The following is an 18,478-nucleotide window of genomic DNA, read 5'->3' as shown; positions in this document are numbered from 1 at the left end:
TTGACAAGTCAAGCTTCACTCCAAAACCATACATCTGCCAGCATCCCTGAGTAAGCCATATTCAAACCCATAGCAGGGCATTAAAAATTGGCAACTCTGAACTTTTAACTCTTCTTAAATTTTCTTAACCATTTTAAGTTACATAGAATAAAAAGGAAATAGTATTTTTGATGACCAGGATGAGTATAAGGGAGGTAAATCAATACTTACCTATTAAGAGTTAACACAGCCTGTTCTCATACTATACATGATAGATGGCCCTGTAGAGGTACCTGAGCCTTCCATCACTTGAAACTAATGCACTTTAGCTTTCTGCCCAGAATCAAGCTAAGTCTGTTTGTTCTCTTACTAGCAAAAACTCCTTCAGTAATATTAGTTATCAAAATCTTTCAAAATCTAATTTCCTTTATGACTTTTGGTACCTGGCCTAAAGCTTCTCCAAAAATATCTTCTTAATCTTCTCTTTTATTTCAACCTGATGGCATCACTACCATCTCATCTATTTCTAAAGCTAGGATCTGCTCAGACCTTTGCTAGAAATTAACTTGGATGATTCAGTTGTTCCTCCTTCTCCTTCATCCTGTCACTCCTTCATTAAGATCTTTCACAGTGATGTTTTCAGTACTCTACTTTTCCTTCTTGCTGGAAGTTTGCCTACATTATGCCTGTTCCTAAAAAAAGGTGACTATTCTAATCACTAAAACCTCTATCTTATTGCTTTAATTTCCTGCCTCACTAAATCTTTTTAATCTATCTTCAGCAGGAACATTCTTAAATATCACAACCTTCTATCTGATTGCTAGAATGGTTTCCATTGATGCAACTCTACTGGTGATCTGGTTTTCCTTACTGAGTATTGGTCATCCTCTTCAATATTGATGAAACTTTTGTTGTTGCCTTTAACATAACAAAAGCTCTTGAAAAGTCAGTTCTCCAAAATCTTATAAAATCAGTGTTCCTCAGAATTCTGTTGTCACCCACTCTCTTCCTAATTTTCATCAATGATCTTCTAAATCAAACTACTTCTCCTATCCATTCCTATGCTGATGGTATCACCCTGCACCTTTTTTGTGTCTTTTTATAGATGTACAACCCTTCAGGAAGTAAATAGTTCACATAGAGAACAGAATTTCCAACTTCTGATATCTCTAAAACCTCTGATTGGAGCAGAGCACACTCAATATTGTTCAATGTCTCAGATACCCAATTCCTTCATCTTTCAACTTGACATAATTTTCCAGAAAACTATCCCCTCTTCTTCAGTGATACTTAAATTCCCCCCTCTTCTACACTGAACATCCTCGGTCTGTCCTTTACATATAATCTAAACTGGAAACTTCACAACTCATCTCTAGCTAAAACAGTGTCTATGAAGTAGGCATTCTGAGTCATCCTTGCTAGTTTTTCTCAATCCCCAACAAGTAATTCTGCACAAATGCCTTATCAGCTCGTGTAAGGAAGGAAATCATTCATCCCTTTCTCTGGTAAACTTTGGAATTTCCAGCTTATTTTTATATTTCCTTTCTCCTATGACTTTAACTCTTTCAAGAGGGTGGTCTCAAGAAATTTATCCTTCAGTTTTCAAAGATTCTCTTGACATCTCTAATGGACTGGCATCTTTGGATTTTCTTGCTTTTTGTTCTTTGTTCAATGACTCTCTTGAAAAAGAAAAAAAATCACACAACTATCTTTAGTCATTGGACCCTGATGGAAAAGGGAAAGCAATCCTGCCCTTACTTTACAGAGATCAGTCTCACAGCTCACACAATTTGGTGCAAAACAATATTTCTTCATAACAAGTATACTTACTATCACATGTTATTGCCCAAAAGCAGTGTAAGACCATCAATGTGTGGCACCTCTTTTGCAGGTCGCAGGGCAATATTACTCCTTACGTACTAATAACTCCTCTCCATTCGCTTCTGTTGTGCACAATCATTCTGCTATGCTCCAATGTCATTCATCTTCCTTTCAAAGCCTCCTTTACACTCTCTACAAGGTTTAGTTCACAAGTTCATACTTCTTACACTTAACTTGTTATTTTCTTCAACTGGTTATCATCCTTCACTCTTTTAACATGTCCACATCATCTTAGCACATACTGGTCAGCCTATCATGCCAAGTCTTTTGCAACATCCAACAATTTTCCTTCTCACTCTCTCATATCAATTCAAGATACAAATTTTTTTTTTTCATTGCTACCTGTGCAGCAATACATCATAGTAGAAAGCAGACTTCCCCGGATTTAAAACATGCTTCCATAGTTACTTACTTCCTTGAGAATGCCCGTGCCTCAGGATCAGCATCAGTGATTCCTTTCTTTATGCTTTCAGAGAGGATGACAATGTGCTTCTCCATGGAGTGTGTGGGCCAAGTGTGGACCAACTGATCAAGTACCTCACACAGCACTTTCCGAATTTCTCGGTTTTTGCTGCTCAGCTCTCGCAGGAGGATGGGGATAAGCTTGTGGTGGTGGGTGTTTTGAATGATGAAACGAATTGTGACAATTCCAGATGATGCCATGATCTGGAAGTGATAGCTTTAATAATTTCTCAAAGGGAATGTGGAAAAAAATAATATCATAAAGGCAAATCGTACAAGTTTAGTGTCCAAATGGTAACACTGAAAGTCATATAAACTGAATAACATTACACATTAATATTTTGGTAAAATACTGACCTTGGCACTATTTGGGATTAAAATAATTAGGCTTGGAAGAAGAGTCTCACAAAGGTGGTCCACTTTATGGTGCAGTTCCTGAGACATATAAGCCACCGTGACACATGCCTCTCGTACCACTTGTGACCTGCCAAGAGAAAAACAAGATTATGCCATGGCAGAAATTGGTCTTCCCTATCATATTGTATGACTTATGTATTTTGTAACCATATATATTTCATGTATACATCCTGTTTTTTTTATGAATTACAAAAGTTAATGCAGTTTAACAAGAATATAACTTCTTTAACTTGATTCAACAAAAGTATAACCTCCGTAACTAAATAACTCGGGTAACTATTGTCTTTTATGGCAATTCCTGCGTAATGTGATGTAAAATATTCAGAATTAGTGATGACAACAATGCTGATGACAGAACCATTACAGTTAGGAGAAAAGCAAGAAAACAAAAGTAACTCTTACCTGAGATCCTTGATGGAAAGCTGCATAGCTGGTTCCAGCAGCCTTAGGTGAGGGTAAAACTCCTCATAACTTGCAGCACCAGCTATGATTAAACTCCTAATCTTTTTTAGCTGTAAAGCAACAAACATTTATCAAATACTGATATTGTAACTCCTTTATTGTATAACTGAGTGCTTGGTCAGACAGTACACATTATCAACACAAACTGCAAATACTCACAGCATCCACTCTTTTGTCCCAATCATTACTAGAACTTGCTATAACTTCTCGCACTTTTGTTAGTGTATCCTCTAGTTCCTTGTGGGAGTATATGGTGACCTTTGGAACATCCTCAAACAGTGCAAAGAAAGAGGCTTCGTCCACTGCTCCTGCTGCAGCTGCAATGATTGGAGTTGTGATGAAATGAAGCATACTTGCTTAATGGCAAGTGAAAATGGCTTGTAAGTCTCACATTTTCAATAATACTGTCATCTTCTCATGACTGTGCAGAGTAGTGCAATGTTCAAGATCAGCCAAGTAAAGGTTCTGCAGTATATCATCCATGCACTTTTCAGACATTTTTGGGGGCCTTATATATTCTCTCTCTCTCTCTCTCTCTCTCTCTCTCTCTCTCTCTCTCTCTCTCTCTCTCTCTCTCTCTCTCTCTCTCTCTCTCACTTTAAATACTTTAAACACTTTATTATGTTTGCCATTTGTTTACAGATTGTGAATAACAAATAAATTACATAAGACAAACAGCCCTTTGCAAGTAAAAACTTTATGGGCTGGCTCTCTCTCTCTCTCTCTCTCTCTCTCTCTCTCTCTCTCTCTCTCTCTCTCTCTCTCTCTCTCTCTCTCTCTCTCTCTCTCTCTCCTCCCTCCTCCCCTCCCTCCTCCCTCCCTCCCTCCCTCCCTTTTTCTCTTTCACCCACACAAAATTACAGAAGAAGAAGAAGAAGAAGAAGAAGAAGAAGAAGAAGAAGAAGAAGAAGAAGAAGAAGAAGAAGAAGAAGAAGAAGAAGAAGAAGAAGAAGAAGAAGAAGAAGAAGAAGAAGAAGAAGAAGAAGAAGAAGAAGAAGAAGAAGAAGAAGAAGAAGAAGAAGAAGAAGAAGAAGAAGAAGAAGAAGAAGAAGAAGAAGAAGAAGAAGAAGAAGAAGAAGAAGAAGAAGAAGAAGAAGAAGAAGAAGAAGAAGAAGAAGAAGAAGAAGAAGAAGAAGAAGAAGAAGAAGAAGAAGAAGAAGAAGAAGAAGAAGAAGAAGAAGAAGAAGAAGAAGAAGAAGAAGAAGAAGAAGAAGAAGAAGAAGAAGAAGAAGAAGAAGAAGAAGAAGAAGAAGAAGAAGAAGAAGAAGAAGAAGAAGAAGAAGAAGAAGAAGAAGAAGAAGAAGAAGAAGAAGAAGAAGAAGAAGAAGAAGAAGAAGAAGAAGAAGAAGAAGAAGAAGAAGAAGAAGAAGAAGAAGAAGAAGAAGAAGAAGAAGAAGAAGAAGAAGAAGAAGAAGAAGAAGAGAGAGAGAGAGAGAGAGAGAGAGAGAGAGAGAGAGAGAGAGAGAGAGAGAGAGAGAGAGAGAGAGAGAGAGAGAGAGAGAGAGAGAGAGAGAGAGAGAGAGAGAGAGAGAGAGAGAGAGAGAGAGAGAGAGAGAGAGAGAGAGAGAGAAATACTCATATTATATGGTACAAAGAACAAAGAAACAAATATGCACAAAAAAAAAATAATAATAATATAATAATAATAATAATAATAATAATAATAATAATACTTAACAAAACATAGAATAAATAAATAAATAAATGAATAAAAAAAATAATAAAATAAAAATTAATAAAAAAATAAAATATTGGAATACAAGAATAATAAATGAACGTATGAATAAATACAAATAAAACAAATAAATATAATAAAAAATAAATAAAATGAAATAAATAAACAAAAATAAATAAAATAAATAAGATAAATAAACCAGAAAATAAATCAATAAATAAATAAACCGGTAAATAAATAAATAAATAAATAAACCAGTAAATCAATCAATATATAAATAAACCGGTAAATAAACAAATTGATTAATAAACTGGTAGATAAATAAATCAACAAACCGGTAAATCAATTAATAAATTAACCGGTAAATCAATCAATCAATAAACCGGTAAATCAATCAATAAACCGGTAAATCAATCAATCAATAAACCGGTAAATCAATCAATCAATAAACCGGTAAATCAATCAATAAACCGGTAAATCAATCAATCAATAAACCGGTAAATCAATCAATCAATAAACCGGTAAATCAATCAATCAATAAACCGGTAAATCAATCAATAAAGCGGTAAATAATATGTGGAGAGCACAAGAGGGTGTTCTGGCACCCCACTTCTTCCATTTTAAGAGACAGGAAGAAGCAAAGAAATTAGTCAAGTGAAGAAATATTTGCATTGTTGAATATTGATATTTTAGTAAGTTGAGAGCAATAGAGGGAGAGCGGCTCATGATGTGTATCTACTGAATTATGTCTTGCAATTAATTGGCTATAATTGATGTCAATAGTTCAAAGACAGCTTGTTATATTGCATTTGTCCTAAACTTGATATTAAAATTCTCCATATAAATCTATAATTCAATTGTAACTCATTTAATTTTTGCATTTAACTGGCTTCTGTGTCTGAGTTTTATCTGTCATCCACTGCAGATTACACACGGTCACACGATAAACATTGCAAACGACTACATTATAAATCATGACATTTCACTTACTACACTGAGCATCCCTAACATACATACTACCTACCTCTGAGTCTCTCCTTTACACCATATCTAATATAAGATCACAAAAAGATATATAAAGAATCAAACTAATTGAAACCAAAGCATTTCACAATCTCAAATTAACATCCCTAGTTTGTAAACTTGGACCCTTATGAATGAAGCCATCAGATATCATGATTAATTAGTACCTGTATTAGATGATGAGGAGCCTACTCTGCCCCGACTGATTGAAGGCACCCTCTTGATAGTTGAACGGGGGCCCACACCACTCTCTCCTGTCCAGGCCACGTCGGGCCAACAGACAACATGCACACAGGGCACAGGGAGGCAGGGGAGAACACAACAGGACAGGGGTTAGTAAGTCACTTGTCGATCACAATAAGGCTGGCACAAGCTTAAGTCAACACTCAGCAGAACGTTACAGGTGCTGTCATTCCCGCAGAGCTGCATTCAAGTAAGTTGTGGGCTCAACAGTAGCATGGAACTAATGAGCAAAGGCTATCAACTGGATATTTGGTTGTAACATATTCTGATTTACTATGAAAACTATGTTGGTGTCTGATGTTATCTATGATGGTATCTTTGACCACTAATGGCTCATTAATAAGCAGGTTATATTGATGTTTACAATGTAAATCAAAGAAACAACACTATTTACATAGTAGTAAATAATATATGCATGCATACCAGTCAGCAAGGACAAGATCAACAAGTTATTTTGTATTTCATACCATACATTAATGCCACAATAGTAATGACACATCATCTAGAAAAATTAAAGCACAGAGGTAAGCTAGAGCTGCATCAATCTTAGTTGAGACAGGTGATGGAGTTGTCTTTGATATTGTAATACAACTCCCAGGGTTAATACTGCAGCAGTTTGGAAAGAGTGAGCACCTTGTCCTGAACCTCATGCACTACACAGCAGGGGCTTTACCTCCAGCACTTTTGGGTGGGAGCGCAGCCCCTTGGACGGTGCGCCTGACAGGTGGGGCACTGCTGGCCCTTGACTTGCTGCCACCAGACTTGACCTGTGGACCAACAAACTATTAGCAATAACATCTACATAATAAATGTTTCATATCACAAATAAACTCCTTCCTGCCTTGCTGATCTGTCTCTGAAAAGATGTGGTCAAAATTGTGTACAAACTCTTTGTATGAGAATGTTTCTGAATAAACTTTCAGCCATTACTTAAGAAGCACTGATGATGGCCTCAGAATCTTAATAGTGCAAGCATCACCTTATAGAAATAGAAATGTCCTCTTAAATTCCAGGTACAATAACTTCAATAATAATTATTAATATATAATTTACAAAGTTTCATATAAATGTTGTGGTAAAAAAACACTTTAGGTGTACTCAAACACTACTGAAGTCAATCAACAGAATGTGTGTCCCCCAGTTAGGTTTTTAACAAGTTTCTATCAAGTTTTTAATAGTCAATATGTAATCAATATGTCAGTTGAAAAATCAAATGGAGGTCATACATGTGCACAAATATGTTACCCACTGGAAATAAAGTAATTTTCTAACAAAATCTATTTTGTATAAAGTACATATATATGTGTGTGTGCGTGTGTGTGTGTTTCACTGTTTGATCTGCTGCAGTCTCTGACGAGACAGCCAGACGTTACCCTATGGAACGAGCTCAGAGCTCATTATTTCCGATCTTCGGATAGGCCTGAGACCAGGCACACACCACACACTGGGACAACAAGGTCACAACTCCTCGATTTACATCCCGTACCTACTCACTGCTAGGTGAACAGGGACTACACGTGAAAGGAGACACACCCAAATATCTCCACCCGGCCGGGGAATCGAACCCCAGTCCTCTGGCTTGTGAAGCCAGTGCTCTAACCACTGAGCTACCGTGTGTGTGTGTGTGTGTGTGTGTGTGTGTGTGTGTGTATATATATATATATATATATATATATATATATATATATATATATATATATATATATATATATATATATATATATATATATATATATATATATATATATATATATATATATATATTATATATATATATATATATATATATATATATATATATATATATATATATATATATTTATATATATATATATATATATTATATATATATATATATATATATATATATATATATATATATATATATATATATATATATATATATATATATATATATATATATATATATATATATATATATATATATATATATATATATATATATATATATATATATATATATATATATATATATATATATATATATATATATATATATATATATATATATATATATATATATATATATATATATATATATATATATATATATATATATATATATATATATATATATATATATATATATATATATATATATATATATATATATATATATATATATATATATATATATATATATATATATATATATATATATATATATATATATATATATATATATATATATATATATATATATATATATATATATATATATAGTGGTACCTCGACATACGAATTTAATTCGTTCTGTGGCAATCATTGCATATCAAAAAAATCATATATCAAATCAATTTTTCCCATAGAAATTAATAGAAATATAATTAATTCGTTCTTATGATACGAATTTACCCCCAAAAAATTAACATGCTTTAAATACCAACCAAATAGAGATTTAATATAAGATAAATGCAATGTTTATTGTATGCATGATATAAATGTACTATATTGCCCAAAATAACAACTTAACCCACAAAACTCGTGACACGTTGATTGACATTCATCACGCAAGAATCGGGGCACATCGATAAACGTTTAGGCTTTTTACGGCTATATTTTGGCTATTTTCTTCCCGTTTTCTTTGCTTGTGAGCTGGCAACACTCATCAGGAGTAAACATATGCTCTATGTCACTGTGTCACCAACGATGGATGGTGGGAGCGACAGTGATTTCACGGTGTCTGATTCCACCACCTCTCCCGCGTGCCTTACTTCTATACCTCAGGTCTCTCAACACGTTGCGGGGAGACAACTTTTGAATGAGAGTGGTATCAGAACAGGCGAGAGAGAGAGAGAGAGAGAGAGAGAGAGAGAGAGAGAGAGAGAGAGAGAGAGAGAGTGAGTCTGAATAATATCCAGCTTCACTTCGAAAATAAGAGACTTCCTTTTTCTTCTTAGCAATACTAGGCAACATTGCAGGGCTGGTTGCAGGGCGTTTTGGTGGCTTGTTGAGCGTGAGATGACGAGCTGGTGATGGACCCTGTTTTTGTTTTGAACTAAGAGCAGGGAAGGGTAGAGGAGTGAGTGGTGCAAGTGTTGTCCATGAGAGGCACTGGTGTATTCATAGGCCTGTCGGCTTGCGTGATACGGCGGGGCTTTCAAACTTGGAAAAAATTACCTGGATAAAATTTTGTTAAAGCAAGTTTGGTGTTCGTTATACGAGCAGATGGTAGTAAAAGGAAACATTTGTTGTAGAGAAATTTCATTGCGTGAACGTTCATTAGGCAGGGGTTGCCTGTATATATATATATATATATATATATATATATATATATATATATATATATATATATATATATATATATATATATATATATATATATATATACAGTGCCACCAAGATATAAAAGCTTCTGTATACGAAAATTTCATTTTACAAAATGATGTGCAAAGATTTTTTTGCTTCATATTACGAAAAATTACTCAGCATATGAAAGATAGGAAACAAAACTTGAAATTCCTGTGTGCAAAAAATTTCAAAATTCGCGCCACACAAGTCGTCTTCTAGCGCAGTTTAATGACATTTGCCCGAGTCATTTCAGGAACACATTGAAAAGTAGGCAGAAACAAAGTTCCTTGGATCGTTATTTTTGAAAGGTTTCCTGGTTAAGACAGTCCCTGACCACGACGGCCCCATTCTTACCACGACGGCCTCATATGTTTACCCAACAGCCCCATGTTTACCATGATGACCCCACACCAAATTTTGGGTTATTGTCCTCTTACTTCTTTCATTGTGTTAACACGTTAACCGCGGATTGCAACTCAGCATTCCTGAGATAGTATTTTGTAATATGGAGCGTTAAAAACCATAACGTATTGGTACACCGGTGTACTGTGCCTTGCGCATATAGTGCATATATGTATCCAGGGTGTAACTAAACTGTCTGTAAATGTTGAAAGAGGTAAGAGAACATGCATTTCTAAGCAGAAAATGTTACATACACATATGCATTTTAAGATTTTGTTTACCTGTAATATGATTTTAAAATTTCTGAGAGGCGCGCGATAGTCCATTGTGTTGTTTATGAGGTGACGAAGACTTGCAGGTTTGCTGCATCAGCTGGAGGTGCCACTTGGCTAAATATCGAATGTTTTACTGTTATGTTTTGCAATCTGTGGAATGTTTCAGTATCTTACCTTTTAAGACAGATTGTATTAGCAAGTATGCAATTTACTGATAAACATTACATGATAACATTATTACGGTGATTAAAAATAAGTACTCACGTACGTACTACATGGTACAGTAGCTATCACTGGGTGAGGAAGGAAGGAGAAGGATAGGGGAGTGGTGAGCGACTGATCTGTTAATACAATTTGTCTTAGTATAAGATGTTGTATTAACAAGCATAATTTCAAACCATCTTACAGGCAAAAAAAAAAAATAAATAAATAAATAAATAAATAAAAAAATAAATAAATAAATAAAAAAGCCGAGGTCGTCGTGGTAAACATGGGGCCGTCAGGGAGGGCCGTCGCGGAAGGCCGTCATGGTTAGGGGCTGTCTTGACCACGACCCTTTTGAAAGAGGCCATTAGTGAGTCAAGGTGAAGGTCAAAGTGATCCAAAAAAACAGAGAAGGGAAGAAGAATCTAATGAAAATTAGAAACTGAAAAAGAAATATTAATTTTAAGTGTCTCGTAAAGTTAAGCGTTAATTGATGAAATTTAGAAACTGAAAAAAATAAATAAATAATAATTTTAAGTGTTTCATAAAGTTAAGTGTTAATGTTTCCTGCCATTTTCTATATTTTCTGCCGTTTGCCCTCTTCCTCTGCTGCCAATTTTGCTTTCGGACATCGCCTCACTCGAAAGGCAAGGTTCCACATTTTCATATCATTTTCGTATTATTATTTTTCATTTATTGTTGCCTTATGTTCTATTATCTACTTCATTTACAGGTATTAACGGTTAGGTTAAGTATATTGAATGATTTAAATGTATTTGACTCTTATTTCATTCTAGTTTTAAATCATTATAAAATTTAATGTAGTGTTTTCGTAGGGCTTGGAACTAATTAGGCGATTTACATGTAAAATGCGACTCATTATACAAAAAAAATCATGATACGAAAGCCACTCCGGAACTAATTAATTTCGTATCTTGAGGTACCACTGTGTATATATATGTATATGTATATGTATGTATTTGTATGTATGTATGTATGTATGTATATATATATATATATATATATATATATATATATATATATATATATATATATATATATATACACACACATACAGACAACCCCCACTTAGCGAAAGGATTACGTTCCTAAAAAAACCTTCGTTAAGCGAAACTTCATTAAGCGAACTGATTATAACAAGTTTAACTCCTGACTAGAACTTCCATTGAGAGTAAACAAAGCGAGAGTGAATCATAGTACAGTGAAAGGTTTAATGAAAGTAAAAATTATGAAGTTAAACATTTAGGTAGTTTAATTCAAGTCATTATAATGTACGCTAATGTATGTATGTACGTAACTTTATAATGTTGATGATCTTAAATTTATGAAGGGAGGGAAAGTGAAACGGGAAAGACACTAACCGGCAACCTGTGGAATGTAAACAAAGGGCGCATCATTGTATCACAAACAAAACTTATGTACCACATTTCAACAAGGCTTTCCATTTTATCCTTTGTAGAGTCACGAGTTCAGGTGGTTCTTTTAGCTTGCAAGGAAGATACAGTCTCACCAGCCTTCTTAATAAAGTCTGCTGTCTTGAAAATAGTAGAGACAGTAGATGGAGTCAAAATGGTGGCGAGCAATGCTACTAGTTTTCTCACCTCTCGTGTCTGTGAATAATATCCAGCTTCACTTCAAAAGTAAGAGACTTCTTGGTCTTCTTAGCAACGCTAGACCACATTGCAGGGCGTTTTGGTGGTAAGTTGAGCGAGGAAAGACGAGCTGCTGCTGACGCTGTTATTGTTTTGAACAGGGGGAGTGAGTAGTGCACATGTTCTCCACGAGGCGCTGGTGTATTCAAAAGCCTGTCGGCTTGTGTGATACGGCGGGCTTTCAAACTTGGAAAAATTACCTCGATAAAACTTCATTAAAGGAAATTTGTTGTTCGTTAAACGAGCAGATGGTAGTAAAATGAAACCTTCGTTGTAGTGAAATTTCGTTGTGTGAACCTTCGTTAAGCAGGGGTTGCCTGTATATATATATATATATATATATATATATATATATATATATATATATATATATATATATATATATATATACACTCAACCCTCGATTTGCCGGACCTCCATTTGCCGGATTTCGGATTTGCCGGACAAGAGTCTGTGGAAAAAAAAAAAAAAAAAAAAAAAAAAAAAAGTCCGGGACAAGTCGATTTCAAACTACCGCGCCAGACAAAGTTCGCAAATCGGGCACTATAGATGGCAGCGCGGGCGGACATACACGTCTAGTACTGGACTGTAAACAAGTCTGCCGCGTCACACGAGTGTTGTGCTTACGTGCTTGTCGGCGGCATTGGCACGTGGTGAGATGATGATGATGATGATGGTCGTCGGAGGTTTTGCCTTTGCCTCGGCACCTCCTGTTACTTCTATTCTTCCTGATCCTGCCTTTCTTTTATTTTTCTTTCTCTTGTCTTCCACATCTGGTGCAAAGTCTCTTTCTTCTCCCTCAGTTTTGTTTTTCTGAACAAAAAACGTCTGATTTATTTTCCAACTTCCTGGTACAGCTGGTGCAGGTGCCGAAATGCCGTTAAAGACAACACTATGTTCCCACCGGAAATTTTTGCCGTTAAACACGGGATTCCGGTAAATCGCGTGCCGTTAAAGCGGGGTTCAACCTGTATAGGGTAAAGTCCGGCAAGGGGGTAGACCCCCGGACATTTTCCATTGCCGGACATTTGCCATTCCCGGACAAGCCTTCCCCCCTTTTAGTCCGGCAAATCGAGGGTTGAGTGTACAGGCAACCCCCGTTTAACGAAGGTTCACACAACGAAATTTCGCTACAACGAAGGTTTCATTTTGTTACCATCTGCTCGTTTAACGAACACCAAACTCGCTTTAACGAAGTTTTATCCAGGTAATTTTTTCCAAGTTTGAAAGCCCCGTTGTATCACACAAGCTGACAAGCTTTTGAATACACCAGGAGCTGCAAATACTAAGGCCTGCCTCAGGAGAAATTCTGAGACATCTGTTGAATCAAGATCAAGATCAAGATCAATCCTCTCGTGGACAACACGCACCACATAACAGCGTCAGCAGCAGCTCGTCTTCACTCGCTCAACTTACCACCAAAACGCCCTGCAATGTGGCCTAGTGTTCCTAAGAAGACCAGGAAGTCTCTTACTCTGGAAGTGAAGCTGGATATTATTCACAGACACGAAAGAGGAGGGAAAACTATAGCATTGCTGGCCACCATCTTGACTCCATATACTGTCTCTACTATTTTCAAGTCAGCAAACTTTATTAAGAAGGCTGGTGAGACTGTATCTTCCTTGCAAGCTAAAAGAACCACCTGAACTTGTGACTCTACAATGGATAAAATGGAAAGCCTTGTGGAAATGTGGTACATAAGTTTTGTATGCGGTACAATGATGCGCCCTTTGTTTACATTCCACAGGTTGCTGGTTAGTGTTTTTCCCGTTTCACTTTCCCTTCCTTCATAAATTTAAGATCAACAACATTATAAAGTTACGTACATACATACATTAGTGTACATTATAATGACTTAAATTAAATTTAGCTGCCTAAATGTTAAACTTCATAATTTTTACTTTCATTAAACCTTTCACTGTACTATGATGCACTCTCACTTTGTTTACTCTCAATGGAAGTTCAAGTCAAGGGTTAAACTTGTTATAATCGGTTCGCTTAACGAAGTTTTGCTTAACGAAGTGTTTTTTAGGAACGTAACCCCTTCGTTAAGCGGGGGTTGCCTGTATGTATATGTATGTATGTATGTATGTGTATATATATATATATATATATATATATATATATATATATATATATATATATATATATATATATATACAGTAAGATTTCATTATACGGTAAATATGTGTTACTGAAAACATTACCATAAATAGAAATATCCATATACATATACCGTAACTGTGCCTGATAATACCGTATAAGGAGGACTTACTGCATATATATGTGTATGTATATATATATATATATATATATATATATATATATATATATATATATATATATATATATATATATATATATATATATATATATATATATATATATATCGATCGGACACAAGGCCACGTACACCAATGATACCACCTCATTCAACCTGTGATATTTTGGTAACTATAGCGTCTAGAGACTTCTGGTTTTTTGCATTACAGAGTTGCTTGTAGGCAGAACACCATTTGTTCTCACTCATTCATTGAATTTCCAAGTGTAATCAGTATGTTAATGCAGGCTATTTCGTGTGTTTCTCGCCAAACCTCTCAAGTAAGTGCAAGCTAAAGAGTGGTTTGGGAATTTCAAGAAAAGAACTGGAATTCATTCTGTTGTGACGCACGGCGAGACCGCAAGTGCTGACAGAGTTACCGCTGAGTAATTTGTGCCTGAATTTACAAAATTTGTGGATAAAGAGCACTTAAGCCCACAACAGATCTTTAATTGTGATGAAACTGGCTTGTTTAAAAAAAAAAAAAAAAAAATACCAAACATGATCTATATAACAAAGGAAGAGAAGTGTTTGCCAGGACACAAGCCCATGTAAGACAGGCTAACCCTGCTTCTGTACGTCAGTGCTAGCAGCTACTGCAAAATTAAACTACTGCTTTTTTCTAAACTTGGGTTTGGCAATGGCTGAAACGTATTACCTGATTTATAGGTATCAATAGTCAAACTTTTTAATACTCAAACGGCCATTTGGAACGAATTAAGTTTGAGTATTTAGTCTCCACTGTGTGTGTATATATATATATATATATATATATATATATATATATATATATATATATATATATATATATATATATATTACTACTACTATGGTACTATAGTGTATACTACAGTATAGTACAACTAAATGATAAGGATATCAATAATAATAATAATAATAATAATAATAATAATAATTATAAAAAAAAAAAAATAATAATAATAATAATAATAATAATAACAATAATAACAATAATAATAATAATAATAATAATAATAATAATAATAATAATAATAATGATGATAACAATAATGATACTGTAATGACAACAACAACAATAACAATAACAATAACATGAAGCTAATATGAATACATATGGAAAGGTGTTAATAAACCACTAAACAATACAACAGGTCTGTCTGTTCCTAAGTGAATGCACAGGAAGTCATGAATGGAAGTACTTTGAAGTTGGCAAAATATAAAATCAACTTTGTTCTGATGAATATTCAACTATTTCAGAGATCTGACATTGTATTGGAAACATTATAAAGAAACAGGTAGATGATTTATAATGCAGGCCAAGTACAGTGTACCAAATTCCATTCTCATTGTGATAACATTTCCAATTCTAAGGTCCTTAATTAATTGTCAAAAAGTAAAGAAACAGAAAGTGGGTTAAATCTAATAATTTCTCATTAACATATTTCCTTTAAGTTTGTAGGCAGGTGTGACATTCAGATGGTATGCATGACCCTACACACACACGCACATGCACACGCACGCACACACACATGCACACACACACACACACACACACACACACACACACACACACACACACACACACACACACACACACACACACACACACAATAAAGGACCTAACATAAAAAGAATGGCTGAAGGAAATGGGACTGCCAACTTTACAAGATAGAAAAGAAAGAGGAGACCTAATAACATTGTATAAAATAGTTAATGGCATTAAAAAGATAGACAAGCAAGACCTGGTGCTGGTGACAGAAGCTGGAAGGAAAGAGGACCTACAAAGAAGATTAGGAAGGCTATTGGAAAATAGTTTTCTACATAGAACAGTGGAAAAGTGGAATGCATTGAATGATGAAATTGTTACAGCAAATAATGTGCATAGCTTTAGAGAAAAATTAGGTGATATGGAGACATGACACTATAAGCCCCTGCTCAAACCCTGTACAATACAATTATGTAAACACACACACACACACACACACACACACACACACACACACACACACACACAAGCCAGAGGACCGGGGTTTGATTCCCCGGCCGGGTGGAGATATTTGGGTGTCTCTCCTTTCACGTAGCCCTGTTCACCTAGCAGTGAGTAGGTACGGGATGTAAATCGAGGAGTTGTGACCTTGTTGTCCCGGTGTGTGGTGTGTGCCTGGTCTCAGACCTATCCGAAGATCGGAAATAATGAGCTCTGAGCTCGTTCCGTAGGGTAACGTCTGGCTGTCTCGTCAGAGACTGCAGCAGATCAAACAGTGAATTACACACACACACACAGGAATTAATTTTGTAGATTCTTATGACTCTGCTGTTGTAATACCAGCATCTCAGTGGACCTTGTTGTAATCACTATTTTTGTTGCCCTTGGTCAGTTCTCCTTACACACAGAAAAATAAAAGGTAAAGAATTTGTGTGGAATCTGAATGGTCATAATGAGAATAATATTCAGATGCTATTCCAGTAGCCAAACATGTATGCCCTTTGTTACTGTACTTCAGGGGACCTTAGTTTTTCTTTGCATCTCACAGCAAATAAATGTACATGAAAATTATGCAATCAAATCCTAGTCTGTAAGGATACATATATACGGTGGCGCAGTGGATAAGGTGGTGAGCATGGAATCAGGCAGATGTCCACGCGTAGGTTCGAATCCCACCACGTACAGTTTTAAAACACTTTACCATTTGTAGAGTGGTTTAAAGCTACCTACATGTCACCATGATATCAAGGTTCTTGGTGGTTACACCCAAGATGAGCTTCGAGGGCGATATGAGCCCTAATATGGGTACCACTATAAATAAAATTGCCTGCGCCACTAATGGGTGGAAGCTGAACAGCACTTCCCATACACTCTTCAAGTGTGCCTACAGGCGCTATAGGCCTTACCGTAAAAAAAAAAAAAAAAACACACACTAATCCCCCAATAAGGTCTTTTCATTTAAGCAGAGCTAGCATATTATAGTGCACACCATCTTTATTGGAGCTTCTTAGCCTAATTCAAAAAGATAATTAAAGTATTAAAAATTGTGAGCTTCCATTAGTATGTGAAAAGATCATTTTTAGGACTATGACAAGCCACCGGCAAAATAGTCAAATAATTTGTGGTGCTTCCTGAAAGCTGTGAAGGAAATTCTAGGTAATACAGAAAACTAAAAACAATTGACTCTATCTAACAAGCAAGACACTGGCTTGTCACCATGGATGCGCTGTGTCTACTGTATGCTTGTAAAAACTTGTTGGAATGTGTTAGGCGTTTTGAAAATAAGGTGTGTCTTGCAAGCTCATCACTTTTATCCTTTTATTGATTGGCTTTTTATAAGTGTTTTTGTCATTTTGTACTTTTGCACTTTTTTATTGCTATTATCTATTTTTTTATTTCCCATCAAGGGTTGGGCTTTCTTTGCTAAAATTGATAAAGAATGAACACTGTTTAAGGGAGACAAGACTACATGTAACACACACACACACACACACACACACGGCCCGGTAGCTCAGTGGTTAGAGCGCTGGCTTCACAAGCCAGAGGGCCGGGTTCGATTGCCGGGTGGAGATATTTGGGTGTGTCTCCTTTCACGTAGCCCTGTTCACCTAGCAGTGAGTAGGTACGGGATGTAAATCGAGGAGTTGTGACCTTGTTAACCCGGTGTGTGGTGTGTGCCTGGTCTCAGACCTATCCCAAGATCGGAAATAATGAGCTCTGAGCTCGTTCCGTAGGGTAACGTCTGGCTGTCTCGTCAGAGACTGCAGCAGATCAAACAGTGAATTACACACACACACACATCCCGGAAAGCGGCGAGGCAAATGGGCAAGCCTCCTAATGTGTGGCCCCTGTTCACCTAGCAGTAAATAGATACGTGATGTAACTCAAGAGGTTGTAGCCTTGCTTTCCTGGTGTGTGGAGTATGTGTTGTGGTATCAGTCCTACCCGAAGATCAGTCTATGAGCTCTGAGCTCACTCTGTAATGGAAAAGGCTGGCTAGGTGACCAGCAGACGATCATGATGAATTACACACACACACACACACACACACACACACGCCATGGAAATGGAAATGGAAAAAAGTGAAAGACGACCAGTGGGAATCTATAAGATGGGAGATGGAGTAGAACTAGAAAAAGTTAAAAAAAGGAAAAGGACTTGAGGGTGACGATGGAAGAAAAC

The 18,478-nt window shown here is 35.8% G+C and overlaps 1 protein-coding gene across 11 annotated transcripts in view; it reads right to left on the bottom strand.

Moving 5' to 3' along the window:
* Positions 1–449: 449 nt before the first annotated feature.
* LOC123514385 (CLIP-associating protein 1-like) overlaps positions 450–18,478 on the bottom strand; it is a 317,191-nt gene continuing 299,162 nt past the window's right edge. For 8 of the 11 annotated variants that reach the window (XM_045272272.1, XM_045272276.1, XM_045272279.1 and 5 more), the window contains 6 exons: positions 6,816–6,909; positions 6,067–6,153; positions 3,361–3,518; positions 3,142–3,251; positions 2,680–2,806; positions 450–2,526 (listed from right to left, as the gene is read on the bottom strand). In XM_045272272.1, the coding sequence (XP_045128207.1) occupies positions 2,269–2,526; positions 2,680–2,806; positions 3,142–3,251; positions 3,361–3,518; positions 6,067–6,153; positions 6,816–6,909 (834 nt within the window). In that variant the 3' untranslated portion in view covers positions 450–2,268. The remainder of the gene's footprint in view (positions 2,527–2,679; positions 2,807–3,141; positions 3,252–3,360; positions 3,519–6,066; positions 6,154–6,815; positions 6,910–18,478) is intronic. The other 3 variants (XM_045272282.1, XM_045272283.1, XM_045272284.1) reach the window with 1 other exon arrangement.

Source organism: Portunus trituberculatus, chromosome 37, assembly GCF_017591435.1.
Source record: "Portunus trituberculatus isolate SZX2019 chromosome 37, ASM1759143v1, whole genome shotgun sequence".
In the NCBI taxonomy this organism is placed as follows: Eukaryota; Metazoa; Arthropoda; class Malacostraca; order Decapoda; family Portunidae; genus Portunus; species Portunus trituberculatus.
Note: the sequence above shows the minus strand (reverse complement) of the source record. Positions and strands in the feature narration are given on the sequence as shown.